This window comes from Ovis aries, chromosome 7 (genome assembly GCF_016772045.2).
Source record: "Ovis aries strain OAR_USU_Benz2616 breed Rambouillet chromosome 7, ARS-UI_Ramb_v3.0, whole genome shotgun sequence".
Lineage (NCBI taxonomy): Eukaryota > Metazoa > Chordata > Mammalia > Artiodactyla > Bovidae > Ovis > Ovis aries.
Window position 1 is genome coordinate 74710858 of NC_056060.1, and position 20230 is coordinate 74731087.

General features: G+C 39.1%; 1 protein-coding gene across 22 annotated transcripts in view; it reads right to left on the reverse strand.

The window, feature by feature from the left end:
* The window catches only part of LOC101109541 (zinc finger and BTB domain-containing protein 25), a 64386-nt gene that overhangs the window by 44094 nt on the left and 62 nt on the right, over window positions 1-20230 (reverse strand). For 14 of the 22 annotated variants that reach the window (XR_006060408.2, XR_009601258.1, XR_009601259.1 and 11 more), the window contains exons 1-2: window positions 8968-20230; window positions 5011-5954 (exon numbers count right to left, since the gene is read on the reverse strand). Coding sequence is in view for 16 of the 22 variants with exons in the window: in XM_060418159.1 (XP_060274142.1) it covers window positions 5011-5954; window positions 8968-9140 (1117 nt within the window). In the remaining 6 variants the exon portion in view is untranslated. Of the gene's footprint in view, window positions 1-28; window positions 5955-8967 lie in introns of those variants that run through there. The other 8 variants (XM_060418157.1, XM_042252606.2, XR_006060409.2 and 5 more) reach the window with 7 other exon arrangements.

The window sequence follows — 20230 nt, forward strand, 5'->3', positions numbered from 1 at the left end:
ACATTCTATAAGCTGAGCTAATAAAAAGTTTTGTTTATGATCAAGCCACATTAATTTATTTGTTATGACAAAATACATGAAATTCACTGTTTTCATTCCAAATGGAGAATACAAAACTTTCTGAAAGAATATTTCTGAAGCAAACTCACAATACATTAGATGGAGGAGTTTAAGCATACAATATATTGTTGATTTCAGTCTCTTGTATTATATGTTACTATGTGTTAGTAATACTTTGAAGATTTCTTCAGGGGGCCTTTTCATTGTACAGGTTTTGGGGTTTTTTTTTTGCCTGTGCCACATAGCTTGTGGGATCTTAGTTCCCCAACCAGGGATCAAGCCCAGGCCCTCAGCAATGAAAGCGCAGAGTCCTAACCACTGGACAACCAGGAAATCTCCCTATTCCTTTTTTTCCTGGTTTAAATTTTTTAAGTCCAAGTTTCTTTGAAAGAATTTTGATATTTGATTTAACCTGACTAAATGACTATTTGGCACAAAACAGAAGAGTTGATGACAGTCCATCAATTGCACTGGAACAATATCTACTAAGTAATCAAGTGTGGACAGATACACACTGGAGCACAAAGGATTCTTCAGGTCTTGAAGACAAAAATCACAGTTTGTAATTCCTTACATTTAAGACAGACAGGCTAAGGACTGTATAATCTTACCAGTCTTCAGAAAGTCCAACCATACAAATACAGAAGTACAGCAAAGAATAATAATTTACAGATTTCATTCTTAGGAATTTAAAAATTAATTATAATAAAATACCACAGAACTACATTTAGTTTAAAACATACAAAGATACAAGTTACCTTATGAAATTTCTTCACATTGCCTATTTTTTATCTCAATTAGACAAAAAATGGATACTTCTCAAGGATCTGAGTTACAACATCAAGAATTCACCTGTGCAAATAAACATCAATGGAATTATACATTTTCCAGACTATCTTTTCCCATGATTAATAAGTATTTCCTTCAGTTTTAAGTGAAGCCTGTTCCAATACTATTTTGATAGAACGTAATAAATTACTATGTTATTATCCCTACTCTATTCCCTGTCTCTATCTACTTTTTAGATGATCTACATCAAAGAAATGAAAATGGTATTTTCTCCACTGTTTTTGTTTATTTTCCTATATATAAACAATATGTTTGGGGGAACTTTCAATAACATTGAACTTGGAAAGTTTTCATTCCCAATAATACCAAAGAATTACTATCTTTCTTGTTAAAGGTTAAAGATAAATACTTAGGATTAAACTAAGGTAGAGTAGGAATTCTAGCAACTCTGCTGTTTCTAGAGTGTTTGTAAAAAGTAAAAATTTTGCCAATTAATTATTGAGTATTAAATAGTACATGACCGCTTCTGAAGACATTCTAGAATTTATGAGTTGAAATACTAAAGTTAAAGGTTTAGCTACATAAAAAATGCAGAATGTAATTTTCTTTATATGGTTGGTTTTCTTAAGTCTTTATTGAATTCGTTACAGTACAGCTTCTGTTTTTATGTTTTGGTTTCTTGACCCATGAGGTATGTGGGATCTTAACCCCCTGCATTGGGAAGTGAAGTCTTAACCACTGGACCGCTGGAGAAGTCCCTATATGGTTGGTTTTTATCAGTAATACTGATATAACTTACCACAGTTTTAAGACAAATCCTCACAACACCCCTGTGAGGTAGGGATTGCTTTCACACATTTTACAGATGGGAAAGTGAATAATAATTCAGAGAAAGAAATAATAATTTCAAGAGATAAATCCAGAAATGTTGGTTTTCTTAAAAGGCAGACTGCACTTATCAGATACTGAGTTTAACAAGATGCTAACAAGAACAAATACTGCGTCAGTTTTCCTCCAGAAAAACAGTATATGTGGCATCTATAAAAAAGGGAAAATTCTAAGCGGATCCAAAGAGGAACTGTCTGTTTAGGACTGCCTGACACACTAAGGAGCGCGCAGCATTTCCAGTTTTAAGAGTCTGACAATCATCATGCAGACCACACTATATGGCTAAGATGGCAGCTCCATTTCATAAATGATGTAGTCAGAATTAGAGTGTTTGGCTGGAGGAACCTTTTTATACAAGGTAGATTTTCTTACGAATCATGTCTTTAAAAATATTCAGGGCACAATATTAGTTATAAAATAATTTTTACAATATTCTTGTTGAACAAATGAAAAAGATAAAACTGGAATCATTCCCCATACCACTACTCACTGGCTCTCTGGAACCCAGGTTTGGGGATTTTTTCCTATAAAATGGAGTATTCATTTTCCCACTTCCTGATACAGACATAATACTATGAAGATGAAGGGAAGAACACTTGCTTTGAATTCCTAATATTAAAAGGAACCCTATGACTAAGAATAAAAATACAGTTAATCACTCCTTCCTTAACACTCAACAAAGTAGATAAATGTCTGCTTTAAGTTAATGTTGTCTATTATGGATAGTCAGCCAAAAGCAAACTCTTGCCTCATCCAGACTTTGCCTTGAACTGCTGTCCTACCCACAACTCATATGCACCCTAAATCCCACCCTTTAAGCTATACATACTTTTTGTGTCAAGGACCAATGACTGAGCAAGTAGGAAAGAAAACAAAACAGAAAAATCAAGAAAATTTTTATCTAAACAAGAAAAAATAAAATTTTACTTGAAGGAGGCTAGGGAATATATCCAGAATAGCCTAAGATACATGAAATCAATGTTAATATTTGTGTTCACCTTATGTGATGGTCACTGAGGACAGTAAAAGTTTGAATAATTGCTGAAATGCTGTAAGAATATGATTAGATGAAGTTCTGATACTAAAGAGCAATACATTTGTTGTAACTACTGACTGATACAATTGACTCTGTATCAATAACTACTTAGATTTTGTTCTTAGCACGTTAATCCTGACCCCATGAGGCTTCACATCCTTGTCTAGGACAGAAGTTCAACCACCTTAGATAATGCCCATTGGTTTTCTTCATTCACTTCTTAAGAAAAACTTACCACTTCATAATCTACCTGAACTCACTGATAACTCAGAGAAATCACTGCACCCTTAAAATGAGATGGATTTCTCTCTGAGCTCCTTCCTGACTAAACTCAGACACTTAAGGAACTCTGAAGTGTGCAGTCATCAGAGAGATTAAAGAGCTTTTGTATCCAATTAAATCCTAAGCTGTAGAAACCAAATTTATTAAATTTACTAAAATACTTGTGAGAGTTAGAATTTAACAGGGGAACATACAAAAAAGACGAGGGTGTTCTAAAGCCTCTCTCTTTGGTTATTCTTGACTATCTAGGATTTAAAATTTAAACATATCAGAAACAATTTAGATCTATCCTCTGTGGTGAAGTTTGACCAGCTTTTTTCCAGCTACACACAGCAGAAGAATCTGTCATTTGGTCCATCAGTTTTAATTTTTCTGGAGTTTTAGCTTTGTAAGTTTCACTATTAGAAAGGGGAATTAAGTTGACTCACAGAGGGAAGGCTGGTCATGATTTTTAAACATAGTTCTAGTACACTGACTGTATCTACTCTGCTGGTTTTATGTACCAGAAAAAATGAAATCTGTGCCACTGAAAAAGTACCTTTTCAGTTTTTTGTTAGAAAATTAATGTCTGAGAGGGGGGTTCAGGATGGGGGACACGTGTACACCTGTGGCGGATTTATGTTGATGTATGACAAAACCAATACAATATTGTGAAGTAATTAGCCTCCAATTAAAATAAATTTATATTAAAAAAATAAATTCCTTACCTAAAAAGGGGGAAAAAAAGGAAATTAATGTCAACTCAAACAGCCTATAAAATCTTCTGATACTATGGATAGAAAGATAATTTGTATTCTATCATTTTCCTCTTAAGTTCATATAAACCTCTTGTCATATAAATCTCAAACTGCTCTTAATTTCTTTAAGAAAACACTAGAGTAAGGTAACAACACCAGGGTGTCAGTCCACACAGATCTGTCTGAACTGCTGTCTCTAACACTGGAGGCATCGACGCTTACCTACGTGTATGTATCTTACTGACTCTCTAAGTTTTTGTGTGTTTCTGACTCTTCTCCTTTTCTGTCTTTTAAATAAAATACTTTTTATTGAAATGAGGTATGCTCAATGTTAAATAAAGTCACATAATGGCAACCCACTTCAGTTTTCTTGCCTGGATAATCCAATGGACAGAGGAGCCTGGCAGGCTACAGTCCATGGGGTCACAGTCAGACACTCTGTGGGGTCACAAAGAATCACACCCCAGGATCTGACTGAGTGACTGAGCATGCACACACATGCATGCAAGATGCTGCAGAACTAGCAAATAAACAGTAATTTAAAACTACTCGTGATTTGGTATAGTTATGCCCTCAAACAAATGTTTTATACATTATAACATTTACATACTAATATAACTATTAATTTCCTATATGGCAGAAAATATTTTAAAATAATCCTCATAGGGGCTTAATTCATGTGGAACATTCACCAAAAGTGATAGTTTAGAACATTCTTTTAAAAAGATTACACTTATTTCATATTCAATTTGCTTTCACAGATTCTACAACCTGAAAAAACTTCCATACTTCCACATTGATTTCTCATTTGTAAACAGTGATTTAACTGAGGAAAAGACAGCCCTAATGGAAGGTTACATTTTGGCAGCAATGTATCGATATATCTTTACAATAAAAAGATGTAGTATATACAACCTTAGAACTTGGATAAATGGTAAAGAACTTGAGGAGGAAAATAATTTATGAATAAAAAAACACGTGGATTTCCTTTTTCAGAATTGATATAAAAACTCTGAAGAAGAAACTGCTACTCAACCAGGATAGTGTCCACATTTTCTTGTGTGAGTTCTGACTCTAAGGCACAAGATGAATCTAACTGTTCTTGCGACAAACGAGAACTTTTCAGGGGGATGTCAGACCAGCTGTCACAATATGGCGGAAATCTCTGGGCTAATGCATTACCGAACCTCTGGCACCGGTTATACCTGTAAGATTTACCTTTGTGTGTGTACATGTGCTCCAACAATTGGCTCTTTCGGAGAAACTTATGACCACAGATGGTACAGCTGATTTTTCTTTTCCTTGAAAAAGAAAAATTACAGTTTAATTCCACTGGCTCAGTGTCTTTGGAGATCAAAGACACTTGACTGATCTGCAAAGGCTCTGTGGCACCCCGGTTTGAGAGGTCGGGCTGCTGCTCATTCTCCTTGACAATAAAGGAGCTGAGCCTGCGGCATTCAAGAGCCTCGCTATTTTCATTAAGTGGATGCACTTCACCAAGGTCATTACTCTCCAGAATGGAAGCCGGGACACCAAATGGGAGGGATCCAGACACGTGGGTGTGGAGATGCTGTCTTAGATTACTACGGGAATCAAAACGTTCCCCACAGTAATGGCATAAGTGTATTTTGATACCGCTTTCGGTGAAAGTGGGGCCTGTCACTTCTGATGAGGGTGAGGGGCGGCTCTGGGAGATCACAGATTCTGGGTCACATCTCTCCTGCTTGATGGACACTGGGGGCTTCTGGTGCTCTTCCAAGGCCTGGGAGGCAGGATGGGCCCTCTGTTGGTCTGCAGTGCCATCATCCAGCCCAATAGCAAGAGAGAGCTGCAACTGGGGGTGGTCACCCTGGACAGCAGCTCTGTTTCCACTGTTATTGGAAGGAGCTTCCTTGACCTCCAGCCCTGGTTTGACAGCTGTTTTTTGGGTCGTTGAGATCTGAATGCCATATAAATTTGAGGACTGCACAGTCTCTGGTGAGAACACTTGATTCATCTCAGTTGCAATGTGAGAAAGGTAGTCGGCGTGAAGAAATCGAATCCCTTCCTCCAAACGACTATGGTCCACAATCTGTTTTGGCCCTTTCCCCGTGTACATAATGTGCAACAAATAGCTGAATATGTCAGGCTGGATGTCAGTTGGTTGTATTTTTATGCATTCACTGTTAAAAACAAAAAAAACAGACCCACACAGAATGAAACAACCCAGTTGGCCTTTTAGTTAATAGCATACAGTCTTAGGCTAAAGCAGTTTCTTCCTAACTTCTAATTTAACAATCTGCCTTGACGAAACACAGCAACAAAAGCTCAGATTTTCATTGTATACCAGTTTTATGGCCCAGCACCAAGTCTCCACTTATTCAATCTACTGCCTAAAGTTAAGAAACACAGATATTCTGATTAGTTCAACATTTAGTGACTCCTAAGTGATATGCACTGAAACTGCATGCAGGGGGTAGAAAAACAAATAAAACAGATACCTCACCCTTAAGGAACTTAACAGTCTATTGGGTATATAACCAAAAGAACTGAAATCAAGGACTCCAATGGAAATCCATAAACCAATGGCATTTTACATTAACCAAAAGCAGAAAACAACCCAACTATCCACCAATAGATGAGTGGAGAAACAAAATGCAGTATATATGTATACTGGAACATTACTCAGCCATAAAAAGGAATCAGGTTCTGATATACACTACAACATGGATGAATCCTGAAGACATGCTAAATGAAATAAGCCAGACACAACAGGACAAATTCTATATGATGCCACTTGTAAGAAACATCTAGATTTGGAAAATTCAGAGACAGAAAATAGATTAGAGGCTACTGGGAACTTGAGAGTGGAAAGGATGGGGGGTTATTATGTAATGGTTAGTTTCTTTCTGGGGTGATGAAGTTTTAGAAATAGGTAATGGTGACAGTTACACAACATTGTGGATATGATTCATGCCCTTGAACTGTACAATTAAAAATGGTTAAAATGGCAAATTTTATGCTTATATATATTTTGCCACAATAAAAAATAATTTTAAAATTTCAAAGGGCTTATTGGAATTGGTACCATATAGAATTTAAATCATACTCACCTTATTTTGGCTTCCAAATATATTAATATATCTACTCTTTAGATCACAAATGAATACAAGTGTAATTCTGAAAAGCTTTAAATTAATCTCAAGCCCAATTTTTCACATATGAATCTAGAGTTCAGAAGATAGATGGAAATAATTGTGTAACAAGAAATCAGGAAATACTCTGTTAAAATTAAGATAAAGAGAACCTGAGGGAAAGGCTGGATAACAAGGAACAATGGAATCAGTCAATGGACTTACCTTCCCTGAAACGCAAGTTTGCCTCAACACATCAGAAAGCAGTCTGAATGCCAGCAATCCATTTCTTTAGTCCTGATATTTTAGGATTCCCTCTTGGGTTTCACTCTTACCTCTGACCTACTCACTGCCATGGTCTGTGGCAGGGTTGTTGTTTTTTTTTTAATATCAGCACAGAGGTCTTTTAAATGAGGAATTTTAGTTACTCAGCAGAAATATCACAGAGCAGGCCTGTTACCTGTGCATCTCCTGAATTTAGCTTAGCATGGTGCCTAGTACACAACAGGTGCTTTAAGAGCTAAAACAACTTACTGCTCTCAAATGAGGCTGATGTGAAGGTAGCATTCCTAATCTAGTTTCTACATCGACACTTAAGTTGGAGAGGAAACTTTTGTGTGACAGAAAAGGCTACCCATGACCTGTCCCTGACTCTAATCTCCTCTCCCCTTTTTATCATATATGCCAATCATTCTGATTTACTCCATTTTTTGAATGTGCTAGCCTGGTTCATATCTGCATATGTTTTCTTGCATTTTTTCCTCTGCCTATAATTGCAATTATTGGCATTCCCCTATAACATCTGAAAAACTCCTCCTGATCCTTTAAGATTCAGAGCCTCTGTAAAACCTGTTCTAACCCTCTCAAAGTAAGGCTGCTGAAACTCCAGTCTACTTTGTGCAGCACTTCGACTATACACATCATAGAAATTTTTAAAAGCAGCAGCTAACAGTGCAAAGCTCTGTTCCAAACATTTTAATATTACTAATCCATTTAATCTTCTCAACATCATGGAGTGGATATACTATTCTAGTGTTTTACAGAGAAGGAAATTGAGGCACAAAGAGATCAATTACACTGCAATTATTTTCCTTACATGCATTACCTCTCTCTTGGACTATAAATGTCTTTTTTCTATTTTTGGCCAAGCCACCTGGCCTGTGATCTTAGTTCCCTGACCAGAGATCGAACCTGCGCCCCCTGCAGGGGAAGCACAGAGTCTTAAACACTGGACTGCCAGAGAAACGCCAAATGTAAGGTCTTCTAAAAAAGCAGTGTTCCATCACTTTTAACCTAACATGCATTAAAGCTATTTTTTACCAAGAGCTCAGAATCTGGATACCATTTTATACCCCTCTCCCTATCATGTTGAGTTAATCTAAATTTTAAAAAAGTTTTTAAAAAAATATTTGAAACAAATGACCTTTGAATTACAATATGGAATATTGGCCCTCCCTCCGTGGGGACGGCGCCACTCGACCCAGCGTCGCATTCGGCGGCATGGCCAGAGAAACTGGGGCTGAGGACACCGCCGCCCGCAGAGAGGCGGAGCCCAGAGAGGAAAGAAGGGTGGAACGGACTGCCCCGCCAACCGGCGGGGCTCCTCTGCCGCCACCAGGTGGGTGGAGTTATGACATTGAAATCTTGCTATGAAAGTATGAAGGAACAGAAATCAACAACTTAGTAACTAAGAGCACAGATTTGCATGAGTTTCACTTATTAGCTGTGCGTGTAATCCTAGATGGACATGTTACTTAATAACTCAATCACAGTTTCTTTTTCTCTTAAAAAAATATGGATAACGGTAGAATTTACATTAGATAAATGCTTAGTGGTTGGTTATGGGATTAAACAAATAAATAAACTTTACCTATTACTGTTCTCATTATCTTCCACCATGGATCCTAGACAGAGCTTAATTACAGATGTGTAAAAAAATGATAATTTTTTTTTATTTCCTAAGGTGATCCCATAAAAAAGAATACCCAAAATGATGTTATAATAAAGCTTAACTATATCACGGTATTAAAAATTCTTCTGATTTACAAAAGCACCTCCTTACCTTGTTTGGTGAATAAATATCATCTTGAAATAGTTAGAAAAAGCAGCAAGCACTGCTCTGTGGGCTTTGAAGTAGACGTCTCCAATAGCAACGGTGCAATCACACAGAAAACCAAATTCTCGCTGCATGTTCAGCTGCTGCAGAAGGACAAGGCTATGGCTAGCTGTGTCCATTGTGGCTCTGAGAAAAAGGACAATATAGTTTTTGCTTTTTTTTTTTTTTTTTACCAAATTGGCTATAGTTCACACAAACCTACAGAGGACAGAGAGACCTAAATCTAAATGAAATTACTCAACAGTTTTCAATACTGTTAATCTAACCCTAAACTTAGCTAACATTAAATTATGATAACTGATATCAACTGTACTGAAAAGGTAATACATGGCCTTTTTAAAACCTGGTAAGAAAGTGACTTGTCGTGGGTGCTGACAATGTGAAAGAGGAAGTTTGTCCTTTTTTTTAATCTATGTGACCACAATGTTTCTAGTCCTCAGTTTCCTCACTGGCAAAAATGGGAATGAGGTTCTGATCTTTGCCTCAGGGCCAGATGAGATAAGTTACCTGAAAAGCACCTTGTAATGGAAACTACTGTTCAAATGTCAACTCTAAATGTGTGCCCTGGCTAGGCAAGAGCTGTCCCTGCTCCTTAGGGATCCTCTGCGTATTCAGGGGACACTGGCCGCCTAACTATCACATAAGTTTGGGAAACTTATCAGTCACAGAAGCCCTTAAAATAGATGTCAAGCCACATGGGGCTTGGAGCCCAGTGGGAAAGAACCTAAGCCCTGACCTTAACTGGACTCAGACACATACAAGCATGGAAGTTCCCGAAGAAGAAGAATGCTGGATGGGACCACTGCTCTCAGGGGGAGCGGAAATCATGCCTCGGGAAGAACATGCAAAACAATTCTGGTGGAGAAGCCTAGTGTGAGCAGAGCAGCAAGAACATTTGAGGGCACCCTGGAAGCAGGAGGCTGGGCCATCCTCTCTGTCCACCTTCTCCCACCTCAACTGTGCAGAGAGCCCTGGTGCTTCAAAGAGAAGGCAGGTGTGGTATAAAGGGCACCACTGGGGTCTGGGAGAACTGTCTCTAAAAGAGCAGGTCCTAAAAAAGGAAGGAAGCTTTCTCACTAACCAGACAGATCAAAGTCTTAAGGAGGTCAGTGATGAGAGTGGGAGGTTAGCTGTCTGGAGACTGGCAGTAGCTTGGGCTGCAAAATGCTGAGTGAGGGATAATAAAAATCAGCAGTTTATAATGTTTCCTGTGTGTCAGGAATTTTTCACGCATTTAATTTTCAATACAATTCTGTGAGAAAGGAAATAATCAATCCACTTTACAGGTGAGGAAACAATCAGCACAGAGGGCTGACTGACCCAAGATCATGCTGCTAGTGAGATGCAGAGCTGGGGATTCAAACCTGGGCACTGGACTCCAGACCCCCAGGGTCCTCCCTCTCCACCTCCCAGAAAAAGACACAACCCACCAACTGAAGGAGCAGAGGGAACAGTCATCAAGCACCCTGGGAAGTCTCAGAGGAATACCTGGAAAGAAGAATCAGGGAGAAACCCAGATTCCTGCTGCTTAAGCAAATGTGACACAGCAAAATAAACATTTAAAACTGGTAAAGACAAAAGCAATTATTACTGATAAAAGGTTAGAGCTATTTTAGTTAAAACCACGTATTTAATGTACTAATATGAAATAATCTCCAACACATATTAAGTAAAAAAAAGAGCAAAATGTAAAATTGTGTAGAGAAGACTACTATTTATGAAAAAGTGGTAGAGTGGTTATTTTATTATTAAAGGTGGGATAATAATTTATGCATAAATATATTCTTATTTATGTATACATGTCTGGAAAGGTTCAAAGAAACCACTCTGAAAGGTTCAAAGAAACCACTCTCGTTTCTGCTAGGGAAACTAGAGAACAGGGAGTTAAGTGTAGCCAGGGGAACTATCCTATTTGAATATGCTGAAGTATTTTAGACAGATAAGTAGATAAAGAGCACAATGTAACAAGCACCCACCTCCCATCCACCTGGCCCGGGGCACAGAGAGTAAACAACCACAAACAGGGAAGAAAACCACTGCATCTCTCCCTCATTCTATCCCCTACCACCTCCTACTCCTTGCCTCCAAAGGCAGCCACCATCTTGATTTAGTGTTTATGACTCCACTGTACATCATCATATTTCTACTGCACATGTATATATCCCTTGAAAGAGAAAGTGAAGTCGTTCAGTCGTGTCCGATTCTTTGGGACCGCATGGACTGTGGCCTACCAGGTTCCTCCATCTATGGGATTCTCCAGGCAAGAATACTGGAGTGGGTTGCCATTTCCTTCTCTGAGATCTTCCCAACTCAGGGATTGAACCTGGGTCTCCCGCATTGTAGGCAGACGCTTTACCATCTGAGCCACCAGGGAAGTCCCATATATCCTTTAAGAAGGTTTTTATATGAACAGTATTATACTTTAGGAATCCTAAAACTTCTTTTAACTCTATATTCACACACTACTTTAAAAAATTCTTCTAATTCAAACATAATAGCTTCCCCTGGTCCTCCCTCGAGTAACAAAACAAAACACATATCCCTTTCTATCTCATTTTAAAAGCTTTTAAGCAGAAATAAAATAAGAAATTAAGATAACAGAAGCTACAGCAACCTGAGCCTATCCTCTAAGAACATAATCAAAAATCCAAGATGTGGGTATTGTTCCAAAAGGCCATTTAATCAAAAGTCATTATTTATTGTATTTACCACATTTCCCTGATTCTAAAATATCATCAATTTATAAGGAGATTAAAAAACCAAATTAAAATTCTATATTAGATATTTCAATATGTGAAAAACAAGTCTTAGATTCAATAAGATAGTTAAGGTTGAGTACCTTAAACCAGTCTTACAAATTATCTCCAAAACACCACCCCCCCTTGGATCATAAACATTTTCAACAGTTCCCTCTCTCTCTCTCTAGACATATATATATATACAGATATGGTGTATATAAATAGTGCATTAGTATAGTGAACTATTGAACCATGTAGAAATGAAAATGGCATATACTAAAAAGCCACATATATAAAAATCTGTGGTTAATGGTCTGAGTAACAGTTAAATTCACTTATCAAACAAATATTTTGTGAAGAGAAATTTAATAAAGGAAAGTACTTGAAAGCATGCACCATACAAGGCACAGGGACAGAAAAAAATTACAATGATGTTGCAGTCAATAAGCTAATAGGGGAGACAAAACATAAAACAGAGCAACTATGACATGAAGCAAAAGTGGTAAGTGCCATAAGAGCAATTGGACAGCATGAGGCGGAGATAAACAGGAAGCCCAATGAGAAATAAGCCATTTGAACTGGATTTAGATGAAAATGGAGAAGGTCAACATAGCATTCCAGGCAGGAAAAAAAAACAGAATGAGTAAAATCATCACCATTAGGCCTGAGAATCAAGACTGCTCTAGTAGCAACAAATATAAAAGATTAACAAAGAAAAGGCATGGAGCAATAAAGACCAGTAAGTAGTCTTTTGTAACATCTAAATAATGGCAGTGGGAATGAAGAAAGAAATACAAGAAGATATACAAGATGGAGAACTGATAAGCATTGGCCGAGAATTGGATGTGCTCAGTCACAGAGAAGATCAAGTCAAAAGTGAGTTTCAGAACTCCAGCTTGGGCAACTGGAAGAATTCATTCATTCCTCAGGATCCTATTTGCAGAGTAACTGCCATGTGCAAGGTGCTGATATACAGGTAGTAGAGCAGAATGCCAGAGGAGAGGTACAGAAGTGGCTTGGTAAGAGAGGCTTCATTCTGCACACAGTGAGTTTGAGGTGTCCACCCTAGGACATCTGAGTAGAATGGGCAGCGTTGGAGAGGAGGTCCTCCGAAATAACTGGGCTGAAGTCACCAGGAATGGATGGGGTTACCAAATAAAATAAGAAAAAAGTAGAAAAAAGGCTAAAAATGAATCCTTGAGAAACACGGATACAGCTAGACAGACGAAGAGAAATAAGAACATATATTGTTATTGAGGGAGGTAAAGAAAAAGCGGATGCTCTGAAGGGAATGGCAACCCACTCCAGTATTCTTGCCTGGAGAACCTCATGGACAGAGGAGCCTGGCGGGCTACAGTCCATGGGGTCGCAAAGAGTCGACACGACGCAGCGACTAATACAACACAAGAAAAGGCAAGAACCTTGATGGGAGGAATGGCTGAGAAACATGGGGACGAGACCTATTACAAACACCCGCCAAGTGTGCTGACCAAGGTTTCTGGTGACCTCTCTCAACACTCTGGGAAAGAGCAGAGTATCTGATTGCAGGGGGATGTTAGAATGTTAGAAAACAGAGGCCATTGAGGATAGGTACAGATAGAACAGGATACTGAGGGAACGGCAGATCAAAGACTTCCAGGCTGAAGAGGGGTAGAATCTCTAGAAGCTGGAAAGAATAGAATCAAAAGTATAAGTGCAGCAGTGAGCCGTGGAGAAAAGAAATCTTTTTTTTTTTTTTTTTTTTGATTGTGGAAAGCACATGGTTGAAGTAAGGAGAAGAATCTCAGAGTATTCTTCAATGGCACTGATTTACAAACTATGATGTCAGTCCATATGCAGAGGAAAGAGGTGAGTTTAGGCCTTGAAAGAAACCCATTAATCCTTGATGTTAATATAGAGTGTTGAAGTTTACAGAGAACATTCACACACAGTAATTTCTCTTTCTGCTTCAGATAAGATCATTTCCATTTACCTATCTTCAAGTTCACCATCATTCCTGTTAACCCATTTTTTATCTCAGATATAGTTTCAGGACTAAAATTTTCATCTCATGTTTTCTAAGTTTCTATTTCTCTGCTGAGATTTCCAGTTTATTCACATATTATGACCTTATTTTCCTTTACACCCTTCAGCAGTTACAGTAGTTGCTTTAAATCTTCTCAGCTAAATCCAACCTCTGGGTCATCTTGGGGTCAATCTCCATTAGGATGATAGTTTCCTATTTCTTCATGTGGGGGTCAATCTCCATTAGGATGATAGTTTCCTATTTCTTCATGTGTCTCATGATTTTGGATAAAATCTTAGACACTGTCATTACTAAAGACTCTAGGTACTATAATATTCTTCCAAACAGCACCAATGTTTTTTTGTTTTGTTTTTGCAAATTAGCTGCTGCTGTTGCTGCTAAGTTGCTTCAGTTGTGTCCGACTCTGTGCGACCCCATAGACGGCAGCCCACCAGGCTCCCCCGTCCCTGGGATTCTCCAGGCAAGAACACTGGAGTGGGTTGCCATGTCCTTCTCCAATGCATGAAAGTGAATAGTGAAAGTGAAGTCGCTCAGTTGTGTCCAACTAGTAGCTACCCCATGGACTGCAGCCTACCAGGCTCCTCTGTCCATGGGATTTTCCAGGCAAGAGCACTGGAGTGGGGTGCCATTGCCTTCTCCGGCAAATTAGCTAGGCTGAACTTAAACTCCCAAGTTCTGCCTCCACTATGGTTTGGGGTTTTTTTGTGTGTTAGGTGTGCTGTTTGGAGGCTGCTCAACACACATATACATTTCAGGGTTGGCAAGAGATTTCAGCTGAATTTATACACAGTATTTGGGGGTCCCCTCAACAACCTTTCTAGGATTTTCCTCCCTACTTTCTACCTATGTGGTCACTCTGAACTCTCGTGGAATCTTCCAAGACCAGGGATTGAACTTGTGTCCCCTATACTGGGTAAATGGATTCTCATCCACTGTGAAGGGTGGCACTTATATTTTGCAATCTTCTTTAATACCTGGCTTTAAGAACTATAGCTGCGTTCTTTTCTTTGCCTTTTCAATCAATCTATTGCCACATGATGTTTTGGTTCACATGTATTAAGAGAAATTGCCTTGACAAAAGCAAGATAATTATAAACCCACTGAAAGAAATTCAGGAAACTTCAAGGTGTTCGTGGACCACACTTTGAGAACCTCTCTCCTACACTATCTTTTTTTGATCCTATGAGGTACTAAAGCAGATCCTGTATTATTTCCATTTTCAGGTTAAGAAACCATAAGCTCAGAGAAGGCAGGAAAGGTACCCAAAATCAGATAACTACCTGTTAAATGGTACTGACAGAACTTCACGTCTGACCTCAAACTCAGTACCTTTTCTTCAAAATCCCCATCTAGAACTATCAACATATATACTGACGGCAGATTTTGCAAATATATTGAATCAAATAAAGGGATAAATGTTTCAAGTTTATAAAATGAAATAAACTCAAATCTGTTAAATAAAAAGTCATATATATATATATATATATATATATAAAAGTTCATTCAAACTTGCTTGCATTATAGACATTTCATGTTTTAAGGCAGCACAACCAGACTTTACCTCATGTTAATAGAACCAAAACATCACATAGTTAATTCAGGACGTTTTCTAATACAACTTACTTTACAAATTATTAGAGAGGCTTTTAATATAGCCTTTGTTCATCATTTTTTGTCTACTCATTTGATTTTCTTTAGTATGTGGAATAGTCAAAATTTCCTATGTGTACAGAAACATCTTAGAAGTTACATGTGAGAAATTTTCATGGAGATTTAAAATGTGAGAGAGGTTGCAATAAAATAACTTACAGTTATATTTTCAAATGCTATAGCCAAATGTAATGGTGCTAGATCTTAAAACGGTTTATCTGTTATCAAAGCGATATTAATAATAATAGCACTGACATTTAAGAGACTACAAAAAATTGTTTACTTACTAGACTAATAACTCTGGATTAGCTCAATCTAAGTAAGCTAGAACAGTTTCAATGTTAACTTGATATCCAACATCTTTAAATTTACTTTAAAAAATATTTTATAATAGACAGACTAGACTCTTAGATCTGGACTCTCAGACCTATGACAGCCAGAATAATGCCCTACAATGTGCAATTTTTCATTCTGGCAGGCTATAAGACTCTTCAGTAAAAGAATAAACAAAAGGAGTAAGACATCCATTTCTCTGGAAAACACTTATTTTCTTTGTGGTTTCCACCACTGTAACTTTATTATTAATTATTAAGACATGGAGACAGGAAAGTTGGCCTAGGAATGTGTACAGTTTTTTTGAGATACTTACTCATGGTTATAAATACAAAGGTAAAAGCAGAAATATCCAAAGTGCTACTTACTAAGATTTTATACAATGATTTTAACTTTTTAATTTACCTTCACATGATTGTGGCAGTGTAATGTTTTATAACCAAGAGAAAGAATGTTTGCAGAAATCATTTTACCCCAGAATAGTGGCTCTAACTGCATTGTAAAACCTTCTATGCAGAGCTGTACTGATGTCTGAGTCCTACTCCAGATTAACCCAAACAGAACTGCTGAGGGTGAGGCACAGAGCCTTTTTTAACCTCCTCAGGTGACTCCTGGAGAAGGTAACAGCAGCCCACTCCAGTATCTCTTGCCTGGAGAACTTCATGGACAGGGGAGCCTGGCAGGCTATCGCCCGTGGGGTAACAAAGAGCTGGACACGACTGAGCGACTAACATACAGGTGATTCTAATATAATGCCTCAATTAAGAACCACTGCATTAGAAGAACAAGGGACCCAGGAAATCCAAGAGACTGTTTCACACACTAAAATTACAGAGAAAAGCTATTTCACAAGAAGGGCTTAAAATGTGGGAATTATACGAATTACATTAAATGAACCAAAATCAACCACTGTAATTCTAATTTTAACTGTAAACTAAAAGTTTGCCAGATCAAGAAACAGAAATATTCCCAAAGTAGTATGGGTCTTGGGGGCAGATGAAGAACACACATTTTCAAACTTCTTTTTCAAAAGTACTTAGGAAAAAGAGGTATATTTACTCTCTCAGACACTATTATATCTATTTTTATAATATCTGAAAATGACATGGAAATTGAAGATCTGAAAATTCTTGTGTGAGGTAAACCCTGCAGTAATTCTAGGCATCTGCTAATGAAATTATCTCTGAAAATGTAAGAGAAGAGGGTAAGAAGCAGACGTGGTAGATGGTACAGGAAGAGCAGTTAAGCTCTAGAAACCTTTAACGGAACAGGGGAAACGTTAGTTTGGGGCCTGCTGCCTGTTGGTAGACACAGCCAGCCTGCTACATCTCTACTCTCATCTAACCAACACGTGGGATGCCTGCTAAAGCCGCAATGCCAGGCAAACATGAAAGCTAACACCGGTGAGTGCAAATTGCTACTGGATCTTAAAAATATCAGAACCCTGTAAAGGAAAAGTTTCCTCTTAGTCCACTAAAAAAAATTAAGTCTGCATTTCTGGAAGAAAAAGCAAACCACTGACAGGGCTGGAGAAAACTGGAAAACAACAACGCTGGTACAGACCTGGAACACAGTACAAACAAGAATGATTATAACTTCTGAATATAGGCGAACCAATGCTTCCTTTGCCACGCAATGTTCCACACACACATTATCCACATGCGTTAATGAAACCCTTTGCTTAAAGTGCCTAGGATTTCTCAGGAGGAATTAAAGAGCCATTGTATGATTGACTTGTAACCAGGGAAATAATGAATTGAAAAATATTCAAAAATAACACTAAAAACACTTTTTCTCCAGGTAAGATTAAGAAAGAAAAAAAAAATTCCTGCTAGAAAAGGAAAGCAGATGTGTTAATAAATTCAACCAATAATCCTGAAACTGTTTGCTTCAAACACTTTCTTTCCTCTTCCTCCACTCTCCCTAAGCAAGCTCAAGCAGCAATATCTTTTCTAGCCTAGAGGAAATATTGTTACAGTTATTAATGGCTATTATTATAGAGTAAATAGTATGTGTAAGGCCTTGTGCTAAATGCTCTATGTACACTATCTCTTTTAATCCTCACCATGACTATATGTATTATTTTTATTTCCACTTTACAGATAAGAAAAAACCTAGGCTTAGGACATACGACAAGCAAATAGTACAAAGTGGGATCAAAAGCTATATTTGATTCCACAGCCTGTGCTGGTAACTATAAACTGGAACAGTATTTTTCTTAGCATTCTTCTCTCAAGAGACTGAAGTTCACATGCAATTTGGAATAAATAAGCAGAAAGGGGGCACAGGAAGTGGTGTAGAAGTACTTTATAATTTATCAAGATAAGAGCACCTGCACAGCTTTTTAAGACAAGGAAAAAACCTGCAATAATATAAAACCCCCAACTCTTTTCTGGCCTTTATTACTAAAATGTACAAGTTTTTCTTTAACAAGATGGTCAAGCACCATCTACGGACCATAGTAAATAAATCACTTTGGTTCAGTGTTGGGGAGGGCATTATGCAACACTTCCCAGCACAGCCCTGACCAGGATAATTTATGGCCAAGGCACTTGGGCCCCTCCTCCCCAGCTAGACAGCCTGGCTCCTCCGCACTCCCCTCAGGAGATAGGGTGGAAGCGCACAGCTCTACTTTCTAAGGCGTAGAGGGCAGCTGAAAGTCCTGCTCAGCCTCTCTGGGCAACCACAGGCGCCAATAAATCAGCCACAGGCGATTCACTCATCCCCTTCCTGGCTTGAAGTGGTAGCAAGATCTAATGCAAAAGAGCACTGACCAAACTTGGGAGATAAGTGATTTAGCCTTGAGTTCTACTGCAAATGACAGCATCACTGAAGCCAGGTAAATCTTTCTGAGCCGGTTTCCTTGCTTGTAAGATGGGAGACAATACTATCTCCATTTTGGTAAATATTCATAATTCATCTATGAAAGAGCAACGGGCCACTGCACGTTGCTATTGGGCTGTTTACTCAATAAACCAGGACCAAATCCATCTCTGCTGCCTCCAAATAAGACATTCAGAGCTGCGCTGGGAGAAAAAGTGTAGCAAGTTATGTGCGGTCCCCTCCTGTCATCTTGCTAATTATCCCTGTGATGTTCTATTGGTTCCTGAAAACCTCCCAGCCATCAGAAGTCACCTATTCTGCTTCCTATCCCATCAGTGTTTTGTTCCCTATTAAGAGAGCTGACGTCTGATAATGGATTAATAGTTCACTCTTAATTAAAGCATATTCAGATTGCCAAAGTGATCTCTGGTGCCTTTACCCAAAGAAGCAACTAATGCTGCACATCTTGGTTATTCTTGCAGAAAACAGAGCTGAATGTTTTTGTGCGGGGGAGGGGGACGAGCTTTGAGCTCAAAGTGTATTAATAGGCAATCTATTCCACCTAGCAATAGTGCCAACCACATTCCTTAAGAGGCCAGAGTTATCACACTAGCCAAGTCTGATTTCTCAATAACCGGAATCAAGTACAATCACCTCTAGCAGATAAGTCTTTACAGTGAGTGGGTTAAACTGGCATCGCACTCCTGGTGTGGTGAGCCCTGGAGTCTAGTTATTGAAGAGGTATGGGACTCCGATCAAGCTAGTCTTTTGGCCTGGTGTCCTCACCTGTAAAATGAGAGGGATGAACTGCATTTTCTATTAGGCCCCTTTCGGCTTTAAGACTTGTGATTCTAAGGTGTACTTTACATACTTCACAAAATCCTGTGAGAATAACAGCTTTGCCAAAGAGGAGTCTCAAAAGAATGCATGCCACTGGGGGGAACCGGGCGTTAATTTATGAAACATGTTAGCTGCTGTCAATTTCCAGGTACGGCGCTAGGCACTGCCTAAGCAATTTGACAACAGCTTGATTTCTCCAAATAAAGAGTGCTAAAGAGGGCAGCGATAGATGGAGCAGGCTTTAAAAAGTAAAACTGATTTAGAATGAGATTAACATAATCTGAAAAAAGAATTATGGAGATGAGGGGAAATTCCGGCCCTAGAGAAGGGGTAATCACAAACGGGGCTGTGGAGGGGAGACGGAGGACAGTGCCTGCAGCATTCCGCCAGTGGCACCTGGAGACCCGCCCACTGGCGAGAGGGGTCCGGGGCGCAGCAGCCTGGGGAATGCCGCAGGCCCGTGGGGGCTTCCCGCGCCGGGTCGCCCCGAGCCCCCCAGGCGGAAGGTCTCCGTCCCTTTGAAGCGCCCCGGAGCCCAGTCCCGGCCTGCGTCGGGCCTGGCGGCCGCATGGTGTGAACAGAGAAAGGCCGCTCTGGACATTCTCTGCCCAGCTTTCACTGACGGTTGCCATTTTCCTCCAGTACCCTGATTGACATCTCAAACGGACCAGAAACACCCATCTCCCCAGCTACTTGCATCTGTCCCGCGACCGGCGCAGCTGCAGGCCGCCGCCCTAGGCGGATCGCGGCGGGAGGGACTGAGCCCGGGGCAGCCCATAGGGGCCGGGCCGCGTCGCTT